This window comes from Amaranthus tricolor, chromosome 16 (genome assembly GCF_026212465.1).
Source record: "Amaranthus tricolor cultivar Red isolate AtriRed21 chromosome 16, ASM2621246v1, whole genome shotgun sequence".
NCBI lineage: Eukaryota > Viridiplantae > Streptophyta > Magnoliopsida > Caryophyllales > Amaranthaceae > Amaranthus > Amaranthus tricolor.
In genome coordinates, this window is record NC_080062.1 from 18,236,968 (window position 1) to 18,264,467 (window position 27,500).

The following is a 27,500-nucleotide window of genomic DNA, read 5'->3' on the forward strand; positions in this document are numbered from 1 at the left end:
GATGTGTCGAAAACAAGAGAGCAAAGAGGAAGATTTTTCTGAATTTTTGTTCACTAGAAAGGTTAGAAAATGTGAGGAACTCAAATGTTGCTTATAGGAGTAAAAGACAATTAAGAAACCAAATTAATGTGCCATAATGCACACTTATGTGAGGAGTTACAAGACTCCTCCCATTCTAGCGTACAATTTTTTTTTTATTTTATTAACTTACTTTATTTCTTATAATTGTCCATGTAAATAATATAATTTAATAATACTTATTTATCTAATTTATTTTATTTGATTACATTTTTTTTAAACCCGATAAAATACGGGGTGTTACACTATCACTATGGATAGCCACCGGTGAAATTTTCTTGACAAACCGAGGGATCTCATACATGAGATTTCTTAACCATTCTGCTTCCTTGCTAGCGGATGCTAAAGCAATAAACTCGGAACACATCGTAGAGTCTGCAACACATGTTTGTTTCTTAGAAGCCCATGAGATGGCACCTCCCCCAAACATAAACACCCATCCACTTGTAGAAGAATTATCCTCTTAATTGGATGCCCAAGTTGCATCAAAATATCCTTCCAATACCGAAGGATCTCCACGATAATATAAACCATAATCCTTGGTTCTCTTCAAGTATCTAAGTACTCTTCTCACAGCTCTCTAATGGGATGGACCAGGTTTTTCAGTAAACCTACTTAACTGACCCACTACAAAAGCTATATCTGGCCTTGTACAGATCATTGCATATATCAAAGATCCAATGATCTTTGAGTATTCAAATTGAGAAATAACTTCTTCTTTATAAGGTACTAGTTTCTCACATGGATCCATGGGAGTGAAAGCTGGAGATTTATCAAACATATTAAATCGTTTGAGAATCTTCTCAATGTAATGAGATTGATTCAACATATGACCTTCATTATGTTTTATTATTTTAATGCCTAAGATAACGTCAGCCTCCCTCAAATCCTTCATAGAAAAGGATGATGACAAAAATTCCTTTGTCATTTCCACATGCTCTATACTTGTACCAAATATGAGCATGTCATCGACATAAAGACAAATGATGACCCGATTTCCTTTGTTATCGAATTTGCTATAAACACACTTGTGGGCCTCATTGACAATGAAACCAAAAGACAACACCGTGTCATCAAACTTTTGATGCCACTACTTTGGTGCTTGTTTAAGTATAGAGGGACTTAATAAATTTACACACCTTCTTTTCTTGTCCTTTAACAACAATCCCTTCGGGTTGTTTGATATATATTTCCTCCTCCAGATCATCATAAAGGAATGTCATTTTGACATCCATTTGATGAATCAACAAATTGTGGATAGAAGCTAAGGAAATTAAGAGCCGAATAGTAGTAGTTCTAGCAATTGGTGCATAAGTATCTAAATAATTGATACCCTTCTTTTTTCTAAAGCCTTGCACCAGTAATCTTGCATTAAACTGAATTCACGGACCCATCAGGTCTATGTTTAACTGTAAATTTCTATTTACACCCAAGTGGAGTACAACTTGGAGGTAGATCGGTTAAGACCCACGTGTTATTCCCCATGATGCAATCCATTTCATCATTAATAACTTCTTCCCAAAAAGCCTTATCACGAGAAGACATTGCTTCTTCTCAAGTTGATGGATTGTCCTCTACATTTAAACAATAAAGTGTGGTTGTACAAAGAGAATCTCTTGTACCCTCTACTAAGTAGACGTCAAAATTTGGACGAAAAGATTTGGCAATCCTTCCTCTCTTACTTCTCCTTAAAGAAGTCTCTACATGTTCATCATTTGATGGACCTTTTTGAGATTCAAGTTGATCTTCATCAACTTCTTGAACGTTGGTACTAACTTGTAGGTCTTTAGGTCTACCAATTGATGAAAATCGAGTTTCATCAAAAATAGCATCTTTAAACTCAATCATCGAATTAATCGATATTTAGTCATAAGGTTCTATTACATAAAACCTATAAGCATGACTATGATGTGCATAGCCAACAAAGATGCAATCGAAACCTCTTTCACCAAGTTTCTTCCTTTTATTACCACGCACTCTTACAATTGCCCTACATCCCCAAACCCGAAGATAGTTCAAGTTTGGTTTCCTTTTGTACCAAAGTTCAGAAGGAATAGCCTTTTTCCCTCTAGTAGGAACCCGGTTAAGGATGTGATATGCGCTCAAAAGATAACATGGGGTTAACCATTTATTGTAATGTCCGAGTTTTCCTTTTGGCAACACCATTTGATTGTGGTGAATAACCCATCGTAGTTTCATTAATGATTCCCATTTCTTGAAAATAACAAGGGTTATAATATTCTCTAAGCTTCCTCTATCCGTTCTAAGTCGTTTGATCTTAGAATCTAATTGTACTTCAACTTCATTCTTAAATATTTTAAACATGCTTAATGCCTCATCTTTAGAATGTAATAAATACACATAACAAAATCTAAAATAATCATCAATAAAAGTGATCATGTCCTTTTTCTTACCTAACGATGAAGTGCTATGGAAATCACACAAATCACTATGCATTAAGTTAAGAATATTTGAAGATCTTTCTACTTTCCTAAATCGATTTCTAGTGATTTTATTTAACATACAAGTAAAACATTTATGCTTATCAAAACCACACATAGGAATAATATCATTTCTACCCATAACTTTCATACTTTCATAATTTACATGACATCTATTGTGCCATAATTCATACATATGTACATCATTATCATAAATATGAAATAAACTATTTTTTAAATAAGTCTTAATGGAAACCTTAAATAAATTACAATTCAAATAACATCTACCAATATATACACTACCCCTACTAATAACACATCAATCAGATTCGAAATCTAATTTATATCCCATTCGATTCAACGTCGACCCCGACACTAAATTCTTTGCAATCTTAGGAGCAAACATCACTTCCTTCAAAGTAAGAAGATTCCCCGAAATGAAATGTATTCAACCGAACCTTTCCCCAGAACTTGAATTGTATAATTATTTCCCATATAGAGAAACTTATCACCATCATACTTGTGGAAGGTCTTAAACCATCTCCTATTCATGCAAACGTGCTTTTAGGCACCCGAATCGATGTACCATGATAGATCATCCTGCACACAACAAATATTATTATTTGTTCCATTTAAATCCAAATTGGAATTAAATTTAATCAATTGTGAGGAAATACCTTCATTCACGGGATCTTGGCTATTAGCCTCCCCCTTGTTAGCATTCTTTTTCTTGAAAAGAAAACAATCTTTCTTGCGATGTCCCGATTTTTCGTAAAACCAACACCCACCAACCGTAGGTTTCTTGGGAAAATAAGTAGATTTCCTATTGAAAGAACTATAGCTCATTTTCTTATTTTTCACAAACTTAAACTTGTTTGAATTTTCTCCTACCATGTTAATGGTAGAAACCAAGGATGGATCATTCCCTTTCTCTTGCGCAAGAATCCCAACTTCTATGAGAAGATGGGTGGCATGTTGGGTAAGATCGATTTCCTCCTTTTCGTGCTTGAGGGTACTCCTTACATCTTTCCATGTTTGTGGCAATTTATCAAAAATACTAGAGACAACAAAGATTTCATCCATTTTTATATCATACCTTTTAAGATTATCGTTCATCCTTTGACTTTCATGAAATTGTTCCATAATCGGGTGATTGTCATCAAATTTAAAATTATTAAAACTACTTACGAGAAACTTTTTGCTTGAAGCATCTTCGTCCATGTATTTAGTTTCAAGAAGGACCACATTTCTTGAGCGGATTCAACATTTTGGTAGCTAGACATCGAAGAGAGTATCACTCATACCATTGAGGATGTGCCCCCTGCAGATGAAGTCGTAATTATCCAATTTACTTCTAGCACGAGTATCCTCCGGAGTCTCGTCTTCCTTTTCACTAGGCCTTGGTGTACTTATCACATAAGCAACTTTTGAAGTAGTTAAGAGAAAAAAACATTTTCTTTTGCCATCTCCTAAACTCATTGCCTACAAACTTGTCAAGTTTGACAAAGTTGGTAGTCAATTCCTCGAAACTTGCCATTTTGTAATTCAAAGAAATATGATGTTTTAGATTGTTGTAAACGTTACTTTAATTTATAAAATAAACAATAAAATAAAGTTACAAGGTTGTCATAGAAAAAGAAATTACATATGACAATAAAGCACTATGCTTATGTACACCACCGAGAACTCCAAGATACCGATCTTCTAACCCGAACAAATTAACAAGAAGATTTGCATGTATTGAACTTGATATTAATTCTAGGTGAGATGCTCTATTCTAAAACATCATTTCCTCCTTACTACGGTGCTTGGGAATATAAATCGGAAGTGCGTTTTGAGATACAAAGAATTACACTGAATTTCTAGCACAATGAATTTAGAACGATCTAAGAAAAACTTAAATGGAAGAAGAAACGGAAAATTACAATCAAGGATTGCAAGTTCTCTATGTAAAGTGCTAGAGAGGAAAAGAAATTCAGAAATTGCATGTAGTGAATAACCACACAGGCCTTCTATATTTATAGAAGAGCTTACACCATTTCACGAAGTGACATAGTACTCCATGAAACACAAGATCTATTCACGAACCAATGTCGTCTTTCATTCGATCCATCCCAAGATATCTGATTAATATAACCATATTTAATCGTTGGTAGTTATATAAAATTGTGATATAAATTATTTTGAAAGGCTATGAAATTCAAAAGAGAGCAGAGAATATACTAAGTACGAAGAATCATATATCGTGAAGCTCTAAATCTGCTTTAATGTTTAAATTTGATTAGTGAGTTTAAAGGAATTGAATTGAATGTATTCAAATACTATAATAACTAAGTGTTAAAATTAATGAAAATTTCAATAAAGACTTTGAATTTTAAACTTTTTCACATGGTAAACTTTCTTTTTTAATCCGCTTTACAACCCTGAGATATTCCATTTGAAAACTCTCTGACCTTGATGATAAAAAATGTTATCAATCCATTAGATTAGTAATTTGCATAGTTGGGCTAACATTTCTCTTATCCCCAGACTTCTCATCATCAAAAACAAGAAAAACGGTATTTCCAGTTAGCACACAAAACCAGTAGATTAGTAAACTCTAATTTTGTGCTTCATCCAACATAAATATCATCATTGTTTGAAAAAGTTTCTTCATTTTGCCTTCAACAATTTGAGTTGGGCATTACTATATTTTTCCACCTTTTTCGTTGTGTCTCCACTTTTATATATTGAAATTTCAATATTGTCCTTAATGAAATTTTATAACTTTATCTTACAAATTTTTCTCTAAAAAGCTCTCGGAACTAAAATTCAATATCGAAACACTATAGCAAATGAAAATAATCACCAAAATGATTTGGTAAGCATCGATAACGATCGTAATTTAAAAAATACTTGCGTTGAAATTTGATACACGTTAACTTTTTTGGCTGTAACTTTTGATAGTAAATTCACATAATTACTATATTTGCGACATTAAAAACTAGACTTCAAGATCTTTTCAATGATATATTATATGTCAATTCCGATAACCGAGCGTGAAATGACAATCGTTTAAATTTGTTTGCGCTGAAATTTAATATCTGTTCAATCTTTTTGCGCATAACCTTTTACGCAACCATACCGCGGTCCGGTCACGCGTTTTATGCGGCCATACTGCGGTCCGGTCGGTTGTCATTTGTCGCTCGGTTGTAGGAATTGGGCATATAACATGTCGTCAGAAAGCTCTTAAAGTCTACTTTCTAATGACGCAAATCTTGCATTATTATGATTTTTCTATGAAAAGTTATGCCGAAAGATTAAATATGTATTAAATTTCAGCACAAAAAAACTTTTAACGATCGTCATTTCCCGCTTGGTTATTGGAATTGGGCATATAATATATCATTGGAAGATCTTGAAGTCTAGGTTCAAATACTGCAAACTAGAGGTGTTCATTCGGTTGATCGGGTCGGTTTCGGACGGGTGTTATTCGGTTCGGTTGCATTTTGGATCGGTTATTTTTCGGCTGTGTGTTACAACGGGTCACACTCGGGTCGAGTCGGTTAGTCACAGTTCGGTTAGAGATCGGTTATTCATGCTATCGGGTTAGCATCAATTCGGTGTCGGTTGAAGTTCGTGTCGAGTGTCAATCGGTCTCGGGTTGTCATCGATTACTAATTGGTTCGATTTTTTCGGGTACAGATCGGGTTCGAGCTTTATTTTTCGAGTAGTTATCGGTTACGGATAACTATTGATCGGGTCAATATCAAAATAAGTTAATAGTCAGGTTTTTAATTGATGTATACTCATTTACTTACAAAAAATAATTACCGATTGTTTTATCAGATATAGCAGATAGGGGTGTCAAACAGGTCGGGTTGGGTCATTTTCAGGTTCGGATCATATATAAATGGGTCAATAAACCCTTAACCTGAACCTGACCCATTTAATCAATGGGTCAAAAATTGAAACCCCGACCTGATCTGTAGCAGATCGGATCAACCTGCTAATGACCTATTTAACCTACTTTTTTTTTAGATCATTAAATTCATATATTTCAGGTCATTTGACCCATTTAACCTTAATTAAAGGCTTCCTCCAAAAATAAACGTATGCCACTTAATGCAGCGAGCACACGGTATTCTTTAGTAAAAGGCAAAAGAATAGTTTGCTTTGTGCTCATAGCGTGGCTGCGTAAGTTGGTATGAGATCTGTGGAAGTGATTTAAAGGATTTTTCTTTAATTAGTATCTTTCATAGCCGATGTGGGACAACTTCCTTTCTTATTGAAAGTCATCTTCATCTGACAAATCCCTTAGCCGATGTGGGACAACTTCCTTTCTTATTGAAAGTCATCTTCAACTGACAAATCCCTCAATACATGGTAATTGGTATTATCTTAGTTTTACGAAATATTTGGCAAATATTGATCCGTCTTAAATTTAATAAATAGATTAAACATGTTTTTTTCGGGTTTAAATATTTAACCCGAACCTAACCCATTTAATAAACAGATCAGGTCGGGTTGACCCATTTAATTAATTGGGTCAAAAATCAAAACCCAAACCCGCTAATTTCGAATCGGTTTCAGATCAGGTTAGCAGGTTGGGTTAGCTTTTGCCAGCCCTAATAGGTAGATCAATTTATTTCAATTAGTTTATATATATATATATATATATATATATATATATATATATATATATATATATATATATATATATATATATGTATATATATATATATGTATATATATATATATATATATATATATATATATATATATATATATATATATATATATATATATATATATATATGTATATATATATATATATATATATATATATATATATATATATATATATATATGTATATATATATATATATATATATATATATATATATATATATATATATATATATATATATATATATATGTATATATATATATATATATATATATATGTATATATATATATGTATATATGTATATAAATATATATATATATATATATATACATATATATATATATGTATATATATATATATATGTATATATATATATATATATATATATATATATATATATATATATATATATATATATATATGTATATATATATATATATATATATATATATATATATGTATATATATATATATATATATATATATATATATATATATATATATATATATATATGTATATATATATATATATGTATATATATATATATATATGTATATATATATATATATATATATATATATATATATATATATATATATATATGTATATATATGTATATATATATATATATATATGTATATATATATATATATATATATATATATGTGTATATATATATATATATATATATATATATATATATATATATATATATATATATATATATATATATATATATATATTTATATATATATATATGTATATATATATATATATATTTATATATATATATATATATATATATATATATATATATATATATATGTATATATATATATATATATGTATATATATATATATATATATATTTATATATATATATATTTATATATATATATATATATATATATATATATATATATATATATATATATATATATATATATATATATATATATATATTTATTCTGTATGCAATCTCTTCTGTATAGAATTTGTGTTCTTTCTTTTTCCGTATTATTAGAAAACTGAAATTGGAGTTAATTTGCTAAAATTAGGTGAAAATTTGATTCGGATTTATAACAGTTCGATTTACAATCGGTTCGGGTTTGTATCAGTTCGGGTTAAAAACAGTTCGATTAATAATCGATCGGGTTTGTATCAGTTCGGGTTAAAAACAGTTCGATCTTAATCGGTTTTAGTCAGGTTACATTCGGTTACGTGCATAATTCGGGTCGGATTTGACTCGGGTCGATCACTGTTCAGTTCGGGTAACATCGGTTAAGGTTTATATGTCAGTTATAAAATTCGGTTGCAGTTCGAGTTCGATTTTGCCATTTTTGGTTATCAAACGGTTCGAGTGAAGTATCGGTTCGGGTAATTGCGGTTCGGTAAACCTAAAAAACTTACATTTTTTCGGGTCGGATAATTTTCGATTCCGGGTCGGATTTTCGGGTCGGGTTTGTTTTGAACAGCTCTACTGCAAACATTGTAGTAATGTAATTTCCTATCAAAAGTTTTGGCCAGAAGAGTGATCACGTATTAAATTTCAACACAAAACGTATGATTAGGTTTATTTTCAGATTTTATAAAAAAAAATTTTCTTTTTTAAAATTAATATTTTTTTATTTTAATTTAATTATTATTAATAAATTTAGTTTAGTAATAATAATGGTTGATTTTATAATTAAAAATAGATTTAACGACATTTCAGTAATTTCAATAAAAAAAGATGGCGACACAATAAAAATAGTGGCAAGTTTTCAAGATTGGGTTTTAAGTTTTATTATAACTCTTTTCTTCTTTTGAATTTCAGGGTCGCTTGGATACATAAAAGTCAAACTAGGAAAACAAATTTAGTTAGATTGATGATTAAAGAAATTTAATTGTTAGAGAGATGGAAAATTTAATTAGAAGATAATAAAAAATGGAAAAAATAGCAATTACTTCCCTTATTTTGGAGTATAAATTTACCCTAGGATAGGGTTGGAGGAATTCTTTACCTTCAAATGAGGAAATCAACCTTTTTTTTTGTTTATTTTTTTTAATTTACTCTCATATACCTCTATCATAATTATTTCAATAACTTCATTTGCATTTTTAATTATCTTTGTTACATTAATTTGACATTTTTATCTCTTAAATATTTACTCTCAATCAAAGCAATCCATATAACAAACTTTTTTTTCCTTTCAATTTCAGAGTCACTAAATTAAAACACCATCCAACTTTTGACGAACTAATGCATTTGCATTTTTCCCTTTGTTTAGTTCACTAGATAGTACCCGTGCGATGCACGAATTTATTAAATTTACCGTTATTTTTGCATCATTTAAAAAATTGAAATTTTATGAAATAAATTTTACGTTATAGTTTTATCTCATTTTACTCTGAATAGTTGTATACATTATATACATTGTTTGATTTCTATCATACTTTGCATTGTGCGGGTAGATGATTGTGAAAATTTAGTTATAGATTTAACACAAATATTTATGTAAAATTATTCTATAAAAGTTTAACAAAAAAATTATTTGTTTGTCATAAAAAAATAGGGAAAAGTGTTAGAATGTACCTAATAAAATTTGTTTTTTCCAAAAAATACCTGATAAAAAAATTTCTCAAAAAATACCTAATAAATTTTTTCTTTTACAAATAGCACTAATTACCTTTTTTTATCAGTTGACCATGAAATATAACGGTTGACTGGTCAAAATCAAAAAATTTTTCTTCGTCATCTTCAATTTCTTTTTCAATTCAATTTCCTCACTCTCTTCTTCCTCTACTTTTTACTCAAAATCGAAATTAAATTGGAAAACAAATTGAAGATAAGGAAAAAGAATTTTTTATTTTGACTAGTCAACCGTTATATTTGACGATCAACTGAAGGAAGATGTTACTTGGTACTCTTTGGAAAAGAAAAAAATTTTGTTAGGTATTTTTTGGCAATTTTTTTTTATTAGGTGCTTTTTGAAAAAAAAATTATTCGGTACTTTTTAACAATTTTTCATAAAAAATATAAGTAACTTGCATAAAGATAGTCACAGCATAAATCATATTAGAATTACGCATTGCATTTAAGTATCCAAATCCAATAGTATAAATAAAAAAAATCCTCATAAAAGTGTATTATATTTTTTAACCAACTTAAAATATCCAATACACTTAAATAATACTCATTTAATAAATAAAATTGATAAGATTTTATAAATAATTGAAAAAAATAATATAAAATATATGATTTTCTAATGCATTAAACGATGTGATCTAAACAATCAATATGAATAATATTATAATCATACTTAGAAAGTAATAAAGTCAAAAATATAAATATTAGTCATAAAAACAATGACATCATCATTGAGTTTTGGAAGGAAAAATTTTTGTTGAGATTGTGACATATAAGCAGTATTAAATAGTGATGATGTCAGCGTGTTTTGCTTTGGTAGTAGTTATATAAGGTATATTATAGATTTGAAAACTTTAATTTTTAATGTGTGTAATTTACACAATATGATGCGCTATGACATTTAAAATCTTGAAAACTTACACCATTATTTATTGTTCCAAAATTTATCGGTTTTTCAGACCATTCCATTTCATTTTATTTTATTTTATTTTATTAATGACCATATGACTTAGAACTATACTATTAAGCCATTTTTGGTACAACCCACAAAAAATTCCAATTTTTATGTATAAGGTGTCAAGTTTATAAAAAAAAAAAAAAGTTCTAATTTTTATGATAAAATTGTCAAGTTTATAATTAATGCCACATAACACACACATTATTCCAAAGCTGAAAACATAAAGCTAATAAATTAGATGGTCTTGCGGTTTGCGTCCCTTTGGTCTCTGATAGTTGAATGGTAGAAAATCCTTATCATTTTCTCAATCATATATATTTATATTTATTTATTTATATATATATATATATATATATATATATATATATATATATATATATATATATATATATATTTATATATATTAACCAATATAATAAAATAAAAGAGAAACTTATAATAATCAAGAAAAATACTCTAAAAATATATTAGAGGATCATAAACAATATGAAATGATATTTATATCAAAACTTTCAAGTAAAACAAGGCTATACCTTTTAATTTATTTGTTTGGCCATTTTGTGATAAATCGATAAATAATTAATATAAATTATCTAAGTCTAATAAAAATTATTCAAAAATGTCAAGAAGTTCCATAAACTATATAAAATGATATTCAAGTGGATTTAACCAATTAAAATTATGATTATTATTTTTAAAAATTAATATGTTCATTTTTGCACTAAACCATTTGAAAAATTACTACTGTCCATAGGGTCTATAAAATTTGTCTAAAGATTCTCATATGATCTTACTAGTTATAGAGATGCTTCATAAATATTATAGGTCTAAAAGAGTCCATTCAATATATATATTTCATATTTTACCCTTTTTTGATTTATCAATTTATTTAAACTAATAAATTTAATAAGGTCCATAGAGATGATCTTATAAACTAGTTCAAGCATCACAGTACATACCCACTATCCATATAAGGATTCCAAAAAAATTTCAACAATAAATTAACTTCATTTAGTAATTATTTCATATTTAGCTTTTCACAATTTATGGTATTTAGCCAAATAATAGATTAAAATTCATAGAAAATTTCAAAAATAAAAAACATCCGGTCAAAATTTGTTGGATACATAAATATTACGATTTCTTAACTTACGAACACTTAAGACAATAATTAGAGCCCTGTCTTATATATCAAACACATTTATTAACCGAAAATCCAGTAAACTTATTTTAAAGAACCAAAATTTAAGAAACATATCTAAAATGATATCCTAACTTTTAGCTACCGTAAAGTAAACATAAAATACACTTTTAAAGTTCGTAAGTTCATTCAAATTTTACAACCATAATTTCATCACGAAACTATCATTAAACTGGATATAACTTTAATATTAACATATAAAACTTAAATAACTCTAATAAACATATTTTCATGTTTTTCATATTATGCAGTAAACATAAAATAAATACTACAAACTAAAAAGAGTGTACCATAAATCATGGATGCAAGAGATATAATAAGAAATAAAAGCTTGAAAATAAAAAAATAAATAAACTCAGATAATTTTCAAGATTCCAAAAGTTACACTAAAATAAAAAGGAAGGATAGGGTTTTTCTTGGTTTTTAAAAGAGGTAAAAAAAAGAAGAAATGTTTAGGGTTAATCTCCCGCTTCCCCATTCTTGGTTATTCCCCTCTCCCTTTGCCTTTGAATTTCTTTCTCTTCCTCCTTCTGATTCCTTGTTTTAAGATGAAAGAGGAACCCATTTTTCATTTCCATGAGTTGTCTCCCTGTAGTAAAGTCAGTGTCACCATGTATTTTCTTCTTTTACTCTCTTTGGATTTTTTGTTTATTGGTGTTGGTTTTATTTTCATGGTTGGTGAGGAGGCTCTCAAGAGACAATGATGATTTTCAGCCTCCTTCCATTAAGGGATATGTTCACCATTTTTAGCCATCGTGTGAACTTAGGGGGGTGTTTGGTATGGGAAGAGAAAATGTAAGGGAAAGGGAATTAATAAAGAGGGGTAAGGGTAAAGGTAAGGGTTATGGTTAAATGTTGTTTGGAATAACAATGTAAGGGAAACACTTGTTTACGTTTCCCTTACTTATTGTTTGGTTTGTCACATAAGTTGATATTTTTTGTAATAATCTACAAAGGACATTTTGTCATTTTTGAACAAAAATTAACTTAAGCAAACATTAAACAAGATTTCTTTGATAAAACTCAACATAGTTCAAGCCTATAAGATAAAACATAGCAATTTGCAATACTATTATGCAAGTATTCAACTAATAATCTGCAAGCACATACTACAAGTTCAACCACTAATAACAACATCTCAACTCATGTCTTTTTAGAAGACCGCTTTCATTTTTTCTTAAGAAGATCGAGCACATATTGTTTCTTGAGGTTCGAATGAGCTTGATAAAAGATGCGAAGCTTGTGTTCTTCAGCAATGAGAATTGTAGCTACTTCTAAAGCTTCAGAGGGTGAGATGCCATCTAATTTCATAACCTCTTCCAAGACTTTATTCACTTTTTCATCCATCTTCTGCTCTCTCTCCTCGGCTTTGGCCCACGCATTAGCCATTGTGCCAAGATTAACATTAATATTATCAAAAATTTTCCCGAAATTACTTGTAGCTTCATGAAGAGAAGAAACCAAATTATCAACATCACTTTGAAGATTTTTCTTTCGTTTCAATTCCTTGAGCTTGGGTTCTTTTGAAGATCTTGAATTATCATTCTCTTGTTTAATCGAGCGCTTCTTGAATTGTATAGAGTGAGTAGTTGACCGACTTCTTGAATCAGCATCATCCTCCTCATCACTAGCTATGAAAATTGACTTCTTTGTAACTTCAACATCTATGCAATTGATTGCTTCCACAAAAGACTCACTTTGATCACCCGTGGCCTTATCTTTAGCATAAATCTCCTCAAGGATGTCATAGTGAGGAAAATGTACCCCATACAATCCTTTAGCCTTCTTATGAACTTATTCCAAAACAAAAAATAAAATATTGAAGCAATCATGTGGACTGCTACAGTCCCTGCTCACAATCCTAACAGACCCTACTCTCATGTACATTGAATAAAGTCAAATCAACAAGAAACAAAAACATACGAGTAGACCTTTTGCACAATATTCACAAAGTAATGTATAAAAGATCCCAGAACTTTACCTTTGCCCATTCATCGAACACTGCTCTCTCTACTTGCAACATCTTCTTATCGGCATCCCATCCAAATCCCGAAGTAGATAACATCTCAGCTAGTGCACTGTATTTCTCTGACCAATGTTTGATTCTTGATTCAATGTGCGGAAAAGCCTTCAAACCACAACTAGGAAGCTCACCATTAATCAACTCTTCCAACCTACTCATGTAACCATTTTTAAAACCGCCCTCACCTTTCCACTTAGGATCAGTAGACAATTGGTGTAAATACTTTATAAGCATCGAATCTTCTTAACATGTCCAAAAGCGCTTATTCTTGCCCCTCCCTCTACTACTTCCCTCTTGGATAATGGTATTCACCTCCATTTCAAGTACCTGCAATATACATATAAACTAAAGTGAAATTATGTATATTTTGTCAATGCACAATAATTAGAAAGTATCAGAAACTAGAAATGTATGAATTTTGTTCTTAAAGAATCTATTGGTACGATTGTGTGGCAGGCGTAGCATTCAAACAATTAAACAATCGTTTAGTACAAACCTTGTCTAACTCTTGCCCTCCAAGCATTAAACAAATCTTGAGCTAACGTATTTCTATAATTAGTCCATCGATCAGAAGTAGCTATTGTAGTAATGTATTCAACTTCATCATCAGAATCGTTATCAGAATTGTCATTACTCATATTCTCTTCTTCTACATCATCTGTGGGCATCACTTTCCTTATTAAATTATGAAGTAAACAACAAGCCATCACAATACGTCCTTGAGTTCGAATAGGGAAAAAGGAGGGGCTTCTAAGTATACTCCATCTCCCTTTAAGTAACCCAAAACATCTTTCAATTACATTTCTTGCTCGAGCATGCTTCATATTGTAATACTCTTCTGCAGTTTGTGGTTGTCTATCTGTCCATTCCTTAAGATGATATAGTTGCCCTCTATATGGAGCAAGAAAACCCTCACAGTTTGTATACCCCTATCGACCAAATAATAGTTACCTTCAAAATTATTGAAATTAGATGATTAAAGTGAGTTTTATTAACTATATAATTCTTCTTTTAATAACTACATGTTAAATTTACCTCTAGGAACCCTAAAGCCATTTGGCCTAGTGAGAGCATTGCGAAGAACACGAACATCGTGAGCAGAGCCTTCCCAACCCGGAAGAACATAGATAAATTGCATGTTGGGTGCACAAACACCCAACACATTCATAGCAATGGTACCTTTTCTTGTCTGATATTTACCACGACCTTGGGGATGTACAGTTACATTTACGTAGGTACCATCCAATGCTCCTAAACAATTCTAAAAAATCAAATAAACAAAATCACTATTATAAATACACGTAAGATTATGGGTAAAAATTAGATGATTAAGCAACTAGTACCTTAAAAGGTTTCCACCTTTCGTCTTCACATTCTTCTAATATTTGTGTGGGCTTGTAAAGCAAATGCTCATGCAACTTAAGTATAGCCCTCAGACATAAGTTGAATTGCCGACTCACGGTCTCTCCACTTCTTATGAAAAAGTGAGCAATAGATCTATTTTTTTTATGGTGAGCTAAAGTGTACAAAAACATGGCAACTATCTCATCAAGAGACATATTTTTTGTCCGAGTGAGGCCTCCAATCTCCTTAAGCATCTCACAAATAATATTAAAGGTTTTTCTATTAACCCGAAGTTCACTTTTGCAATGCACATCACTTTCTTGTATTAAGCGATGCATAATTTTTAAGCGCAATATTTTTCTATCTCTTTTACTTTGGATCAATTGAACACCCCTAACCATAGCAATACTTGTCATATACCAAACCCAATATATCATAAGAACTACAACTACATTTGTAATACCAATTGAAGTTGTTTTAGACGTCTTTTTCTCCGTAAGGATTGCATAATTCGATCCATTTATGAGAATTAATTAGAAGCTGTACAACAAAAATTAGACTCAAAAATCAAAATCAAACAAAACTTTTTCACTATCAAGTAATTATAAGAGCATGTTCTACTGTTTATGAACCAATTCTTCTGATGATTGGTCGCATCAAGATCACAAATAGTTCCTAACAAATTAGTACAGGTATACTTTTAAATATTCTGTAGAAGTAACTTGAGAAAATTTCTTAGATAAGAATAAAACGTAGATTGTCTAGAAGTTTAATGGCAAACGTCAAACAAAAATGGTCAAAAACAAACCACATTTTCTATTGTTTGTTGATAAGTATTGGAGATATCAGTGTTGTGGGGTAAGAATATGAATGAATTATACCCTTAGAAATGACAACTACACAGTAAGATTCCAACATTCAATTACTAGTGCACAATACCATGAACTTTCATGATAACATTACAACAGTAGAACATGCTCCCAAATAATAGGATTAAAAATTCACCTCTGTCAGGATTCAAGGCAGCTTAGGCTTTAGAAGCTCCCAAACACTTATCGTTTTATCTCTGCATACAAAAGAATATACAGAATCAATGAGATCTGACGAAAGCATAACATTCTCTGATCTTAATAGCATCACCTATTAAATGAGATAGAAGAGGGAGGGGGAGAAGGTCAAGCCACTTCCTAGCTGATCATAACATGATTGAAGTTGGAAGGAGCAGCAGATCCAAGTGAAAGAGACATTGCCTTTATCGATTAAATTCAGCCCTTTCAACTAAATTGAACAAAAATTGAAGAAAATCAAACACTTACATGAGCTGTGAAGACTGAAGAAAGAGAAGTTACTCTGCCATGGAAGACGTAGAAATGAAAAAAAATGAAATTAGGGATTTAAATCTGAGAGTTCAGGAAGAGGAGAGGAAAAATTGAAGGTTTTATGGTCTGGAATTAGGTATACAAAATGGGCTGAAACAATGTTACCTCTCCATAATGAGCTGAAACATTTGAGGGGAATGGGTTACTTGTAGGAAATGGATTGGGTTTCTAATTTTTTATACCAAACAAATTGTAAGGGATTGGGTTAATCCATTCCATTACCAAACCCTTAAAAACCCATACCAAACACCCCCTTAAAGTGTTCGATTTTTCATTTGATTTGGTTGTTTGGTCGATAATATCGAATTTTCGTTGGAGTTTGGTTATTTGAACCGATTCAAAGTTGAATTTGATTTTGGTTACTGAAGTAATTTGTTGGTTTTTTAATCATTTTTGTTGCAATAATTGGGGTTTTTGAAAAGATGGATTTCAATATTCTTCATTTGTTTTTCATGTAAGTTTTTTGAGTAGATGATGAACAACTTGTAGATGTATTTTTACTAGTCATCGAAAACCGTCATCATCTCTGATACGATGGAAACAATTAAAATAAGAGTATATTTTGTATTTTTAAGTAATTACTTTGCATTGGTTTTTTATTAGGATTACATGTGTTATATATATGCAAAAAGTAAAATCGAAATTGTTTACGTATGAAAGTTTATTCTTTCCTATATCAAGAACTTGTTTGGTTTAACTTTGCTTATTTCATTGATTTATAGTTGTTAGCTTACAAGATTAGTCTGTTGAATTTTTTATATGACTTTATTTTATATTTGAATTTTTTACATTAAAAAAACACAAATAGGGTTGAAATAGTCTTAAATTATGTACCTATTTACAATTCTCTCTTTGAACTTGACACAATTAGTTCATAAAGCTATCACATTAATTATTGAAGTATATTAATCAAGAAGGATAGAGAAGTATTTATGTTTAATTTTTTTATATAAAAGAAGTTTTTGACCAGCATTTGCATTTTGTCTCTTATCAAATCATACAGGGGAAGGTGATTACCTTGAATGAGCAAATCAGAAACTTTGAAAATTTAACCTTACCAGAATTAGAAAGCCAGCTGAAATGTCAAAGAACTGAGATACTGCCTCATTATTTGTTTCTACTTGCTGCTGGAAACAACGACTACCTACTCAATTACTTCTTACTAGGTCAGGCCACTCAATCTCCAGAAGCCTTTGCTGCAAGGCTCATATCTACTTATTCTGGTCAAATCAAGGTAAGTTTTCTTTTGAGATAAAACAAGATATTCTTTTGGTTAAAAATATGACTAATTATATTCTTTTGCCATAAGCATAAGCATAACCCGTGGCTAATTATATTCTTCTGCCACATGCAATGATTCATTGTAAATTATATTCGTCTATCACATGCACAACACGTGGTTACAAATCATTTATACAATTAAACTTGTAAACAGAGAAATTCAACTGGTAGTATGAATTTAATGTTAAAAATCAGTAACATTGCTTCCACACAAATGCCTTGGATAGAATTTAAACTCAAAACCTTTAGATTGGTATATCAACATTCCAACCACTAGATCATCATTTATTTAGTGATAATCTAAGTAATATTAGTATACTTATAACATAACATTCCTATCACTTACTCTCCTTTGCACATGGATTGTGTTTCTTCATTTAGAGCCAAAATCGGCAATCATTCAATTTCATTGTAATTGTTTCTTTCACATATTTTGTGGTTAGTCGGCAATTACGAGACAAAAGTTTTCATGAACAAAATTAAAATAAAAAATTAAGAACGTATGATTAAAAATTATATAGAATAAGTTAAATATACCCATCAATTTGATTTAAAGTGAACAGCAGAAAACAACATAAGATAGAAAAATCAATTAATTCATGTCTATTTCACATCAATATTCCCAACTAGCTTCCAATTTTCTCAACCAATATAAAAATATCCTACATAAAAACAAATTAAATTAATTAATATTCTATAACAGCCAAAATTAACATCAATACATTAACCCAACGATTTATTTTCCGACTAGATTTGAAAACAAAATTTTCAAAATATAAAGTCAAAAAAAGGCAAAAATAAATTGATTTCCAATAAATTTCACCACATTTTCCCAACAAACCCCATGAAAATAAAACATAAATTAAAAAGACTCACATCAAGACGAGTTATCTCAACCAAGTTATCTCAAAGGAGAGACCGAGTTATCTTAAAAAGCCACAAACGGTGATACAAAATAACTTGGCCTAACCAGCTAAGCAAAAGAAACAAAAATAAACAGAGGCCGCTAGGCCACCAAGCAAGCAAAGCTACAAGCGTAGACAGCGTTAGCCATAGATTACAAGTTCCTCAACCAAAGAGAAATGGACTTATTGAGAGTTAGGGAGCTGAATCTGATTTTGGGGTCTGTTTTGATAGTTTCAACTACCCTCTGAATTGTGGCAACCTTCGGCCAAACAGCTTTATTTCTCACGTTCCAGATGGCATAGATGAGGTTGCAAAAGATAGCTACTATGAGTCTCCATTGTGCTTTAGGCATGTGGCGTTTGCGATGTAAGTCATTCATGTTCTTTATGCTCCAGGTAACACCCAGCCAGTGCTTAAGCGCTTCCACACATTGACAGCTGAAGTCCCAGTTCAGTCATTTCGGTTTGGGAATCACATATGAGCATCGATCATCCTCCACCACCCCTATTCTCTTGAGCCTTTGTTTTGTTTCGAGTCTTTCAGCAAGCGAGCCAAACCACGAAGCGGCTTCTAGGAATGACAGCTCTGTTCCATACTGTGCCTGCCCAGCACACTTTATCCGCGGTCCCCAATAATTCTTTGTACACGACTTCAATGGAGTAGTTAGGGGATTTCATCCAGTTGTTCAGCTTTTCTTTTACCTGACAAAGTTTTTTGATCACCCAGCTTGCCGTGATAGGGGGCGTTGAAGAGCTCCCAACAACCTCCTTTTATATACACTTTATGTCCCATTTAACCCTGAGAGAGTCTTGTTTTGAGCTTAAGTGCCAAGCTACGTTGCCTACAGTAGCTAAGTTCCAAAGCTGCAGGTTTCGGATGCCTAACCCTCCCTCTTGTTTGGGTTTGCATACCTTCTCCCAATTCACATTCCCAGGAGATTTACTTGTTGTTACGCTATGCCATAGATAGGACCTGCATGCCGCATTAATTTGATTTAGGACACGGTTCGGGAGGATAACAGTTTGGCTTCAGTAGTTAGCGATGTTCATGAGGACCGAGTTGACTAGTTGGAGTCTGGCAGTGTAAGAGATTCCTTGTGAACCAAGAGCGTATCCGATTTGTCAATTTCTCCACTAGGTAATCGCAGTTAACTGCAGTGTACCGCTTGGAACTGAGTGGCATGCCCAAGTATTTAACAGTCGAAGGCAAAGTCGGCAGCATACGATCTTAAACTATCACTGACTCCAGCAAGGTATATACCTGATTTGGTGTTGTTGGATTTGAGGCCAGAGCTTAAGGAGAAGATTTCCACCCCTTTGGTGAGAGTCTTGATGGATTGCATATCCCCTTTACAGAACAACATCAAGTCATCCGCAAAATTAAGATGAATTAGTTTCAGTTTGGAGCATCTAGGGTGAAAATTGAACTCCTCTGCTTCACCTGCTACTTAGAGGATCCTTGATAAGTATTTCATGCCAATAACAAAAAGAAGTGGGGACATAGGATCGCCTTAATTAACTCCGCGTTTTGCCTTGAAGGTTTCTAGTGGATTTGTATTTAAGATCAGGGAGTATTGGGTGGGAGTAACGCATGTCATGATTCTCTTGACAAATCGGTTGGGAAGTTAAGATCCATCATCATATCCTTTAAGAAATCCTAAATCAGGGTGTCATATGCCTTCCAAAGATCCATTTTGAGGAGGCAGCTGGGCATGTAGTTTTTCCTTCCATGATGTTTCACCACATCCTGGCAGAGAAGGATATTATGAAGAATGTTGCGCCCTTCCACAAACGCGCCTTGATTGGTGCTGATAATAGACCCGAGGACAAGTTTGAGTCTGCTGTAGATAAGTTTGGAGATGCATTTATAGAGGACATTGCAACAAGAGATAAGCCTGTAGTCTCCTGGACCTTTTGGGCACTGGGACTTTGTGATCAGGGTGATGGCTGTCACATTCCAAGCCTCAGGGAGAATCCCAGAGTCGAAGAAGTCCTGTATAGCACTAACCACGTCCGGACCTACGACTGGCCAAGAAGCTTTGTAGAAGCCACTGTTGAACCCGTTAAGACTGGGGAATTTGTTCTCAGGGATACTCCAGATTGTCTATTTAATCTCCTCCCCAGAGAAGAATAGTGAGAGTAGGTTGTGGTGTGCCGCCGAGAGAACTGGACGCTTCTAACAACATTCATATTGATGAGACATCTATCATCGGTATCATTGCATAAGAGATCCATTTAGTACTTTTGGAAGATCTCTTTGATCCTTGTCTGCTCACTAATGATGTCGTTACCCATGTGAAGCACATTTATGGTGTTTGAGCTATATCTGTGTTTGATAGACTGGTGGAAGAACTTGGTATTTTCTTCCCCCATGGTAAGCCATGCAATTTTTCCCTTTTCCCGCAGTGCTGAGTCTCTATTCTCCTTGGCCTTTTTGAGAAGATCTGTCATTTTACATTCAATATTAATAAGGTTCACGTTAGATGAGTGAGCATTACCTCTTCCTGCACTTTGAGTAGATTGCTCTCAACTTAAGCTTCTGTATGATTTGATGACTCTTAGGGCCCCGGATAGGGGTGCTCCATGTGTTCTGGATCGCCTCTAAGAAGTCCTCTTGCTTCCCCCAGTGGTTGAAGAATTTAAACGGTTTGGACCTTTTGTGTTGTTTGAAGAATTGGACCAGGATTGGAGTATAATCAAAGTCCCATTCCGGAAGGAAAACAGCTTCAGTTGTGGGAAATGTGCTTTTCCAAGGGTGGTTGCCCAAGACACGATCAATTTTTCTTAAGAATCTCATTCCGGAAGGAAGTCATCTTTGGTATACATTTAGACTAAAACCCTGACGAATCTTAGTCTAGCTTTTTGACGAGTGACATTGTTAATTTTGATAATCTTTCCCAAAATACCAGTTATCTTTTTTAGACTACCTTCATTCCTATATTCAACTTTCAATTTTGGTAGTTGGATCCAAACGGGCATGGATGATTGACTATTTTTATCTGTTGACATTTCGGGTGTCCATGGTTTATTCACGAAAGATTTGTTATCAAACAAAACATCATTCGACTCATATGCTTTTATCCCTAGAATCACTGGATTTCATTCGAACCATGAATACTCCTTTGTCTACCATGCCTATTGTGTCTATGTCAAGGTCTTTCCATATAAGTCTCGCAAAACCATCAATAACATGTAGCAGTGGGTTTGCCCCAACCACAAAGCACGCCACAGTGATTTCCCAATATCTAATCTCATCTTCAATGTCAGACAAATCGATTTTAAAAAGTTTGGGGTTGGAAATAGTGTTTCCTTCGCTGTTCACAGAATGAAATGGAACATTCTCTGTTTTGTTGTTGATTTCTGTCGGATTTTGATTCCCACTATTCCCTTCTCCATTAACAATCAAAGTCCAACTTAGAATCTGGACCTGCTTCTTATGAAACCTACCATTGCCGCCTTTACCTTTCGCTGCTGAAATTGTGTCTTTCTGGCTCAATCACTGGCCTGTTGTTTTTTCACCCGTCAAAGGCTGCCTCGGAATTCCACAGCCGGTGTTGCCAATGGTAGTGGTGTCCTAGTTTTGAGTGGGTTGTTCGACAGCCTTCAACGTCTCATTGGCGTCTTTGTTCTTCAGGGTAAGTTTGGATCTGAGGTTTGCTTCTACTGCTCCATCCAACTCCGATTGTACAACCACCGTTAGGTCTCCTACGTGGGTTGAAGCCGTGGCTGTTTTCTGAATTTCCATCTTCCTTGTCCGCCCAGGGCCTCTTGCTTTGGCTGGTTCAACCATGCTAGGGTAGCAATGGTGAACCAGAGGTTGGGGGGTTAGAGAGAGAAAACGGGAGTGTAGATAGTGTTTTTTATATTATTATTATTATTAATATTATTATTATTATTATTATTATTATTATTATTATTATTATTATTAACTAGTTGAACAAAATTAGTTGCAAAATTACTAAAAATAAATTTGGTCAACTAATATTCCTAAATGCAACAACTCGAATTAATATATATTACTTAGCTAACACTTATTAGTTATTAGTATATTACTATATTATCAGTAGTATATTACTTTATAATTAGTCGTATATTACTACATTATTAGTCGTATTAGTATATTATTAGTTCCATTTATATATTATTACCCATATTAGTGTATTATTAGTCGTATTAGTGTATCGTTAGTATAATATTAGTTGTATTAGTGCAGAATTAGTCGGATTAATGTAGTATTAGTACATAATTAGTCGTATTGGTATTGAAATTATATATCTCAATTATACTTACAAACCAATAATAGTGAAAGATACTATTCTAACTATTTGAATTTCTTCAAATTGTAATTAGTTGTGTAATATTACTCGTATTAGTGCGTTATTTGTATATTATTAGTTATTAGTCATGTTGGTGCGTTATTATTATTCTTAGCCATATTAGTGTATCATTAGTGTATTATTACTTGTATTGGTGCATTATTAGTCGTATTAATTAAGGTATTATTAGTCGTATTAAACTATTAGTGTAGTATTGGTATATAATTAGTTTTATTAGTATATTATTATTAATCATATTATTATTATTATTATTATTATTATTATTATTATTATTATTGTTATTAGTACATTATTATTATTATTATTATTATTATTATTATTATTATTATTATTATTGTTGTTGTTGTTGTTGTTGTTGTTTTGTTGTGATACGTGGTTTTTCTCTAGATAATGATAAAAAGACCCAACTTTTAAAAATAATGCCAAAAAATTACTCCATACTATCCCCTAATTATATTAGGGAGGCAACGACAAGCCAAGTGTTCCATAATGCCCTTTCATATGGAGTAATTACAAAAATTTTTACAGACTGAATTTTAGTCAGAAAATGGTAGGAATTTTTCCGACTAAAATTCAGTCGGAAATTAGTTGGAAAGTTTCAATTTAATTTAACATTCTGACCAAAAATTGATTTAGTAACAATTTAGTCGAAAATTCCGACTAACGCTTGTCAGTCTGAAAGTTAATTGGAACTTTCCGACTGTATTGAGTTAGTCGGAAACTTTCAATCGAAATTGCTCTTTTTTTTGTAGTGTAGCACGATTAGAGAAAGAAAGAACAATTTTCATGTGTTCTTGAATTGAAGATGACGTAAGATCTGATTTTCACTAAAATTAAAAATTTGAAGTCTTGAAATAGGTTAGAAACAACGTTACTCTCTTTTGTTGAAAATACTTTAATCTTACCTAAAATCATTGTTTAATGTCTAGTTTGAGTTTTTGGTAAGTGGAAAAAGCTTCTCTCAAAAAAATTTTTAAAATGTTTTTATTTAAAATATATTCAATTGAATCATTGTTTAAAGAACTTTTTTCTTATATTAATTTAACAAACAAGGGAAAATAATTACTTATTTTCTAATAAATGTAGAACTAATTAAGTTGGATGAAGATATTGAATTTAAATCATCGATAATTTTTTATTTTTTAATTTTCTCTTAAAATATACTATTTTCGTGACAAGATCAAAACTTGAGATAAATTTTAAATTCAGGTGTCATAATTTATAACACAATCCCACAATAGCTATTTAACCGTGACTTATAAGTCTTTATTTGCCACAATAAATATTTACTCGTGACATAATTGGTGGCACAAATTTTTTTGGCACGATAAATATTTACCTGTGACATAATTTTTAGTATAAGTTTTTATTTGCCACAAAAAATTTCCCGTGGCATGATTTGTGGCGCAAGTGCTTGTTTACCACGATATTAATTTACACATGGCACAAGTGTTTATTTGCCACGATATATGTTTACCCGTTGCATAATTTGTGGCATAAGTGCATCTTTGCCACGATATATATTTACCCGTGACAAAAATTTTTGGTATGATTGTGATATTGTCTTGAAACCTATTTTTCCCGTGGCAAGATCAAAACTTGCCATAGATTTTTAATTCCCGTGGCATAATTAGTGACACAAGTAACGATTTGTAGTAGTATCATGTCTTAAACTACTGATACTTTCTCAATTACCTGTTAGTGTTCTTGTTCTTTGCCTTTTACGTATCTCTTTTATTTTTCTTGCATTGTTTGTATAATGCTCGTTTTTATTATCTTTTACTTTCTTAATTGTGTTATTCCATTCCTCAAATCATTTTGAATTCTATTCTTCAACAATGTATGCTTACTAATTCATCAAAAATGATACTTGATTATATATATCTATAAGACTATTTGTATCGAACATCTTCATCTTATTTTTATCATGATTTTTATTGAAACATAATAGGAATATTACTCGAATAAGTTATGGTGATGTAGGTACTCATAGATGTTAAAATGGAAAATACAACAATAATTGTTAAACAATTATAACACAGGAGAACATGTATATCGTAATGTATGAATCAACAGTTTTAATTAAGAATTAAAAATCGTTAATGCGTGATCTAGATCAGTGATGTGGCAGAAGCATGAAAAAAATGAAAGAAGAAAGCCAAAATATTACAGCTTTTCTTTCTATTTTTCCCTTAGCCAAATAACCTCTAATATTTGACCATTGAGGATAATTGACTACTTTCACCTTAATATTATTAACGTGATCAAAATTGATGTATCATTTATTTTGTCTGACATTTTAGGATTATACATTTAAGTCTATTAGTCTGATCTTATTAATAAAAAATGTACGTTATTCTCTAGCGAACAACATTCCGATATTAATTGTATAAATTACGTCTTTATTAATTTCTATACGTATTTAATATGTATTATGAGATTGTTCTTCGGAAATAATCCTTCATGTGGATGGATGATTTATCAATTTCATTAATATATTATTTTGTTTATTTTTAATTTTCTTAATATTACAGAGATTATATAACTTGGGAGCAAGGAAGTTTCTAGTGATATCAGTATATCCCCTAGGATGCAGCCCTGTTATCAGCAGAGGTCAAGGATGCTTAGCAAGGCAAAATGATATCGTTTCTAAATTTTATGATAAGTTGATTCCTATCATCAATCAAATCAAAACCCAATTGCCTGGTTCAGATTTTATAGTTCTAAATTCTGTTAGAGTTATTTCAGATATCATAAACAACCCCATTACATCAGGTAATTCAATTCTCATAATATTTGTGTTCTCAGTAAACTATTGTTATAAAGGTCATCAATTGCTAATGAAGATGGATTCATTGTTAATTAATTGTTTGAAGATTGACCGATGAAGTATACTCACTCCGTTTTATTTTATTAGTTACATTTGAAATATTCCATACACATTAAGAAATTTAAATATGTTGTTTCATTGAACTATTGTTCAAATATATTCATGTGGAATGATATTGTTAAATCCATCTTAGCAAAGAAATATAATTCTGTAATTTTAATATTTTTTTTATGAAACCTAACAACCTGTTAATAGAGATTGCAATTTATATTATATTGTGAATACCTTATAAAAAATGTAACGAACAAAATGGAACGAGGAGAGTATTATATATCCTAGATTTACGTTTGTATAATTTTCCGAGGCAGAGTAAAATAAATATAAAAAAATTTAAGACCTTGTTTATTTTATGTTTTAAAAAATGTTTAGGACTAAGGATACCTTATTTACCAAAACAAATTCATTGTAAACTAATATTTGTCCCTTATGTCTTGGTTTGCAAGTGAAAGACAAGGTTCTTTAACCCCGAAATGGTGACAAATGGTGCATAAAAAGGTGAAATACAAGTGCAAAAATTAAAGCTTTGATGAATAAAGAACCCACTCAAAGAGCATTATATTTCATTAAAATTCATCAATACCTTAATGAAATTACTCACCATTGCAAGGTTACGCACTAGAGCTTACAACCTTCAATAATGGAGATGAACACAACACAAACCTTACTCTAGAGTTAAATAATTCTCTATTACTTGATTGTATTCTCACTCCAAATGAGGCTACTCCACATTATCCCTAATACTTCCTTCGGATTTAAATAGTTGCTACAGTTCTAGTAGTAACTATCGTTCGTCAACTGATTTTATTTAGTATATATTTCTCCTAAGTATAATATAAACCATAGTCAAGTGAGATCTTGTTTGATTCGTTTTAATGTATATTTTTATAATATTAACTTTTTAGAATTTTTTATCCTATGAAATTAAAGATAATAAAGATTAAAATCGTACATTGAATATCGTGAAAAACAGAAGTGTAGCAACTATTAAAAACAAGAGAAAGTATGATTGGACATCTTACACATGGCCAAATCAACTTCTAATCATACAGACCTTTGATTAATATGATGATATATAACTCCTAAGTTGATTGTTGTAGGTATCAGCAATGTGAGTGGGTCATGTTGTGAAGTGTCACTAAATGGGTTGTCATGCAGAGAAAATGGTAGAGTCTGCAATAACAGGAATGAGTATGCCTACTTCGATGGGCAACATAACACTGAAGCTCTAAGTGCCCTTGTAGCTTCAAAGATTTATACTTCTCAAGACATTTCTGAAGTTTATCCTTTAAATTTACGTCAGTTTCTTCAAGCTCATGCCTTAAACTAGTACAGTAATCATACACATACAGCGGCAGAGCTCTAG

General features: G+C 31.3%; 2 protein-coding genes and 1 non-coding gene across 5 annotated transcripts in view; 1 reads left to right on the plus strand and 2 right to left on the minus strand.

Moving 5' to 3' along the window:
• LOC130802097 (GDSL esterase/lipase At1g29670-like) overlaps window positions 1–27,500 on the plus strand; it is a 37,774-nt gene that overhangs the window by 10,026 nt on the left and 248 nt on the right. The window contains exons 2-4 of the mRNA XM_057665997.1: window positions 17,728–17,958; window positions 25,782–26,022; window positions 27,235–27,500. The exon at window positions 27,235–27,500 is cut by the window's right edge and continues 248 nt beyond it. Of these exons, the coding sequence (XP_057521980.1) occupies window positions 17,728–17,958; window positions 25,782–26,022; window positions 27,235–27,464 (702 nt within the window). The 3' untranslated portion in view covers window positions 27,465–27,500. The remainder of the gene's footprint in view (window positions 1–17,727; window positions 17,959–25,781; window positions 26,023–27,234) is intronic.
• On the minus strand, window positions 6,578–6,693 carry LOC130803341 (U5 spliceosomal RNA). Its single transcript, XR_009039889.1, has one exon. It is a non-coding gene; the product is annotated as a U5 spliceosomal RNA (small nuclear RNA).
• Window positions 12,947–16,945, minus strand: LOC130802098 (protein ALP1-like). Of its 3 annotated transcripts, XM_057665998.1 has the most exons (6): window positions 16,662–16,945; window positions 16,351–16,411; window positions 15,345–15,885; window positions 15,037–15,262; window positions 14,498–14,952; window positions 12,947–14,328 (listed from the first exon to the last, which is right to left on the minus strand). In XM_057665998.1, exons 3-5 carry the CDS (start codon window positions 15,780–15,782, stop codon window positions 14,822–14,824), a joined length of 795 nt encoding a protein of 264 aa, XP_057521981.1. In that variant the 5' UTR covers window positions 15,783–15,885; window positions 16,351–16,411; window positions 16,662–16,945; the 3' UTR covers window positions 12,947–14,328; window positions 14,498–14,821. The 3 variants fall into 3 exon arrangements, with proteins under 3 accessions (XP_057521981.1, XP_057521984.1, XP_057521983.1); XM_057666001.1 differs by lacking the exons at window positions 16,351–16,411; window positions 16,662–16,945 and having other exon boundaries at window positions 13,040–13,839; window positions 13,960–14,328; window positions 15,345–15,737; XM_057666000.1 differs by lacking the exons at window positions 16,351–16,411; window positions 16,662–16,945 and having other exon boundaries at window positions 13,040–13,849; window positions 13,960–14,328; window positions 15,345–15,737.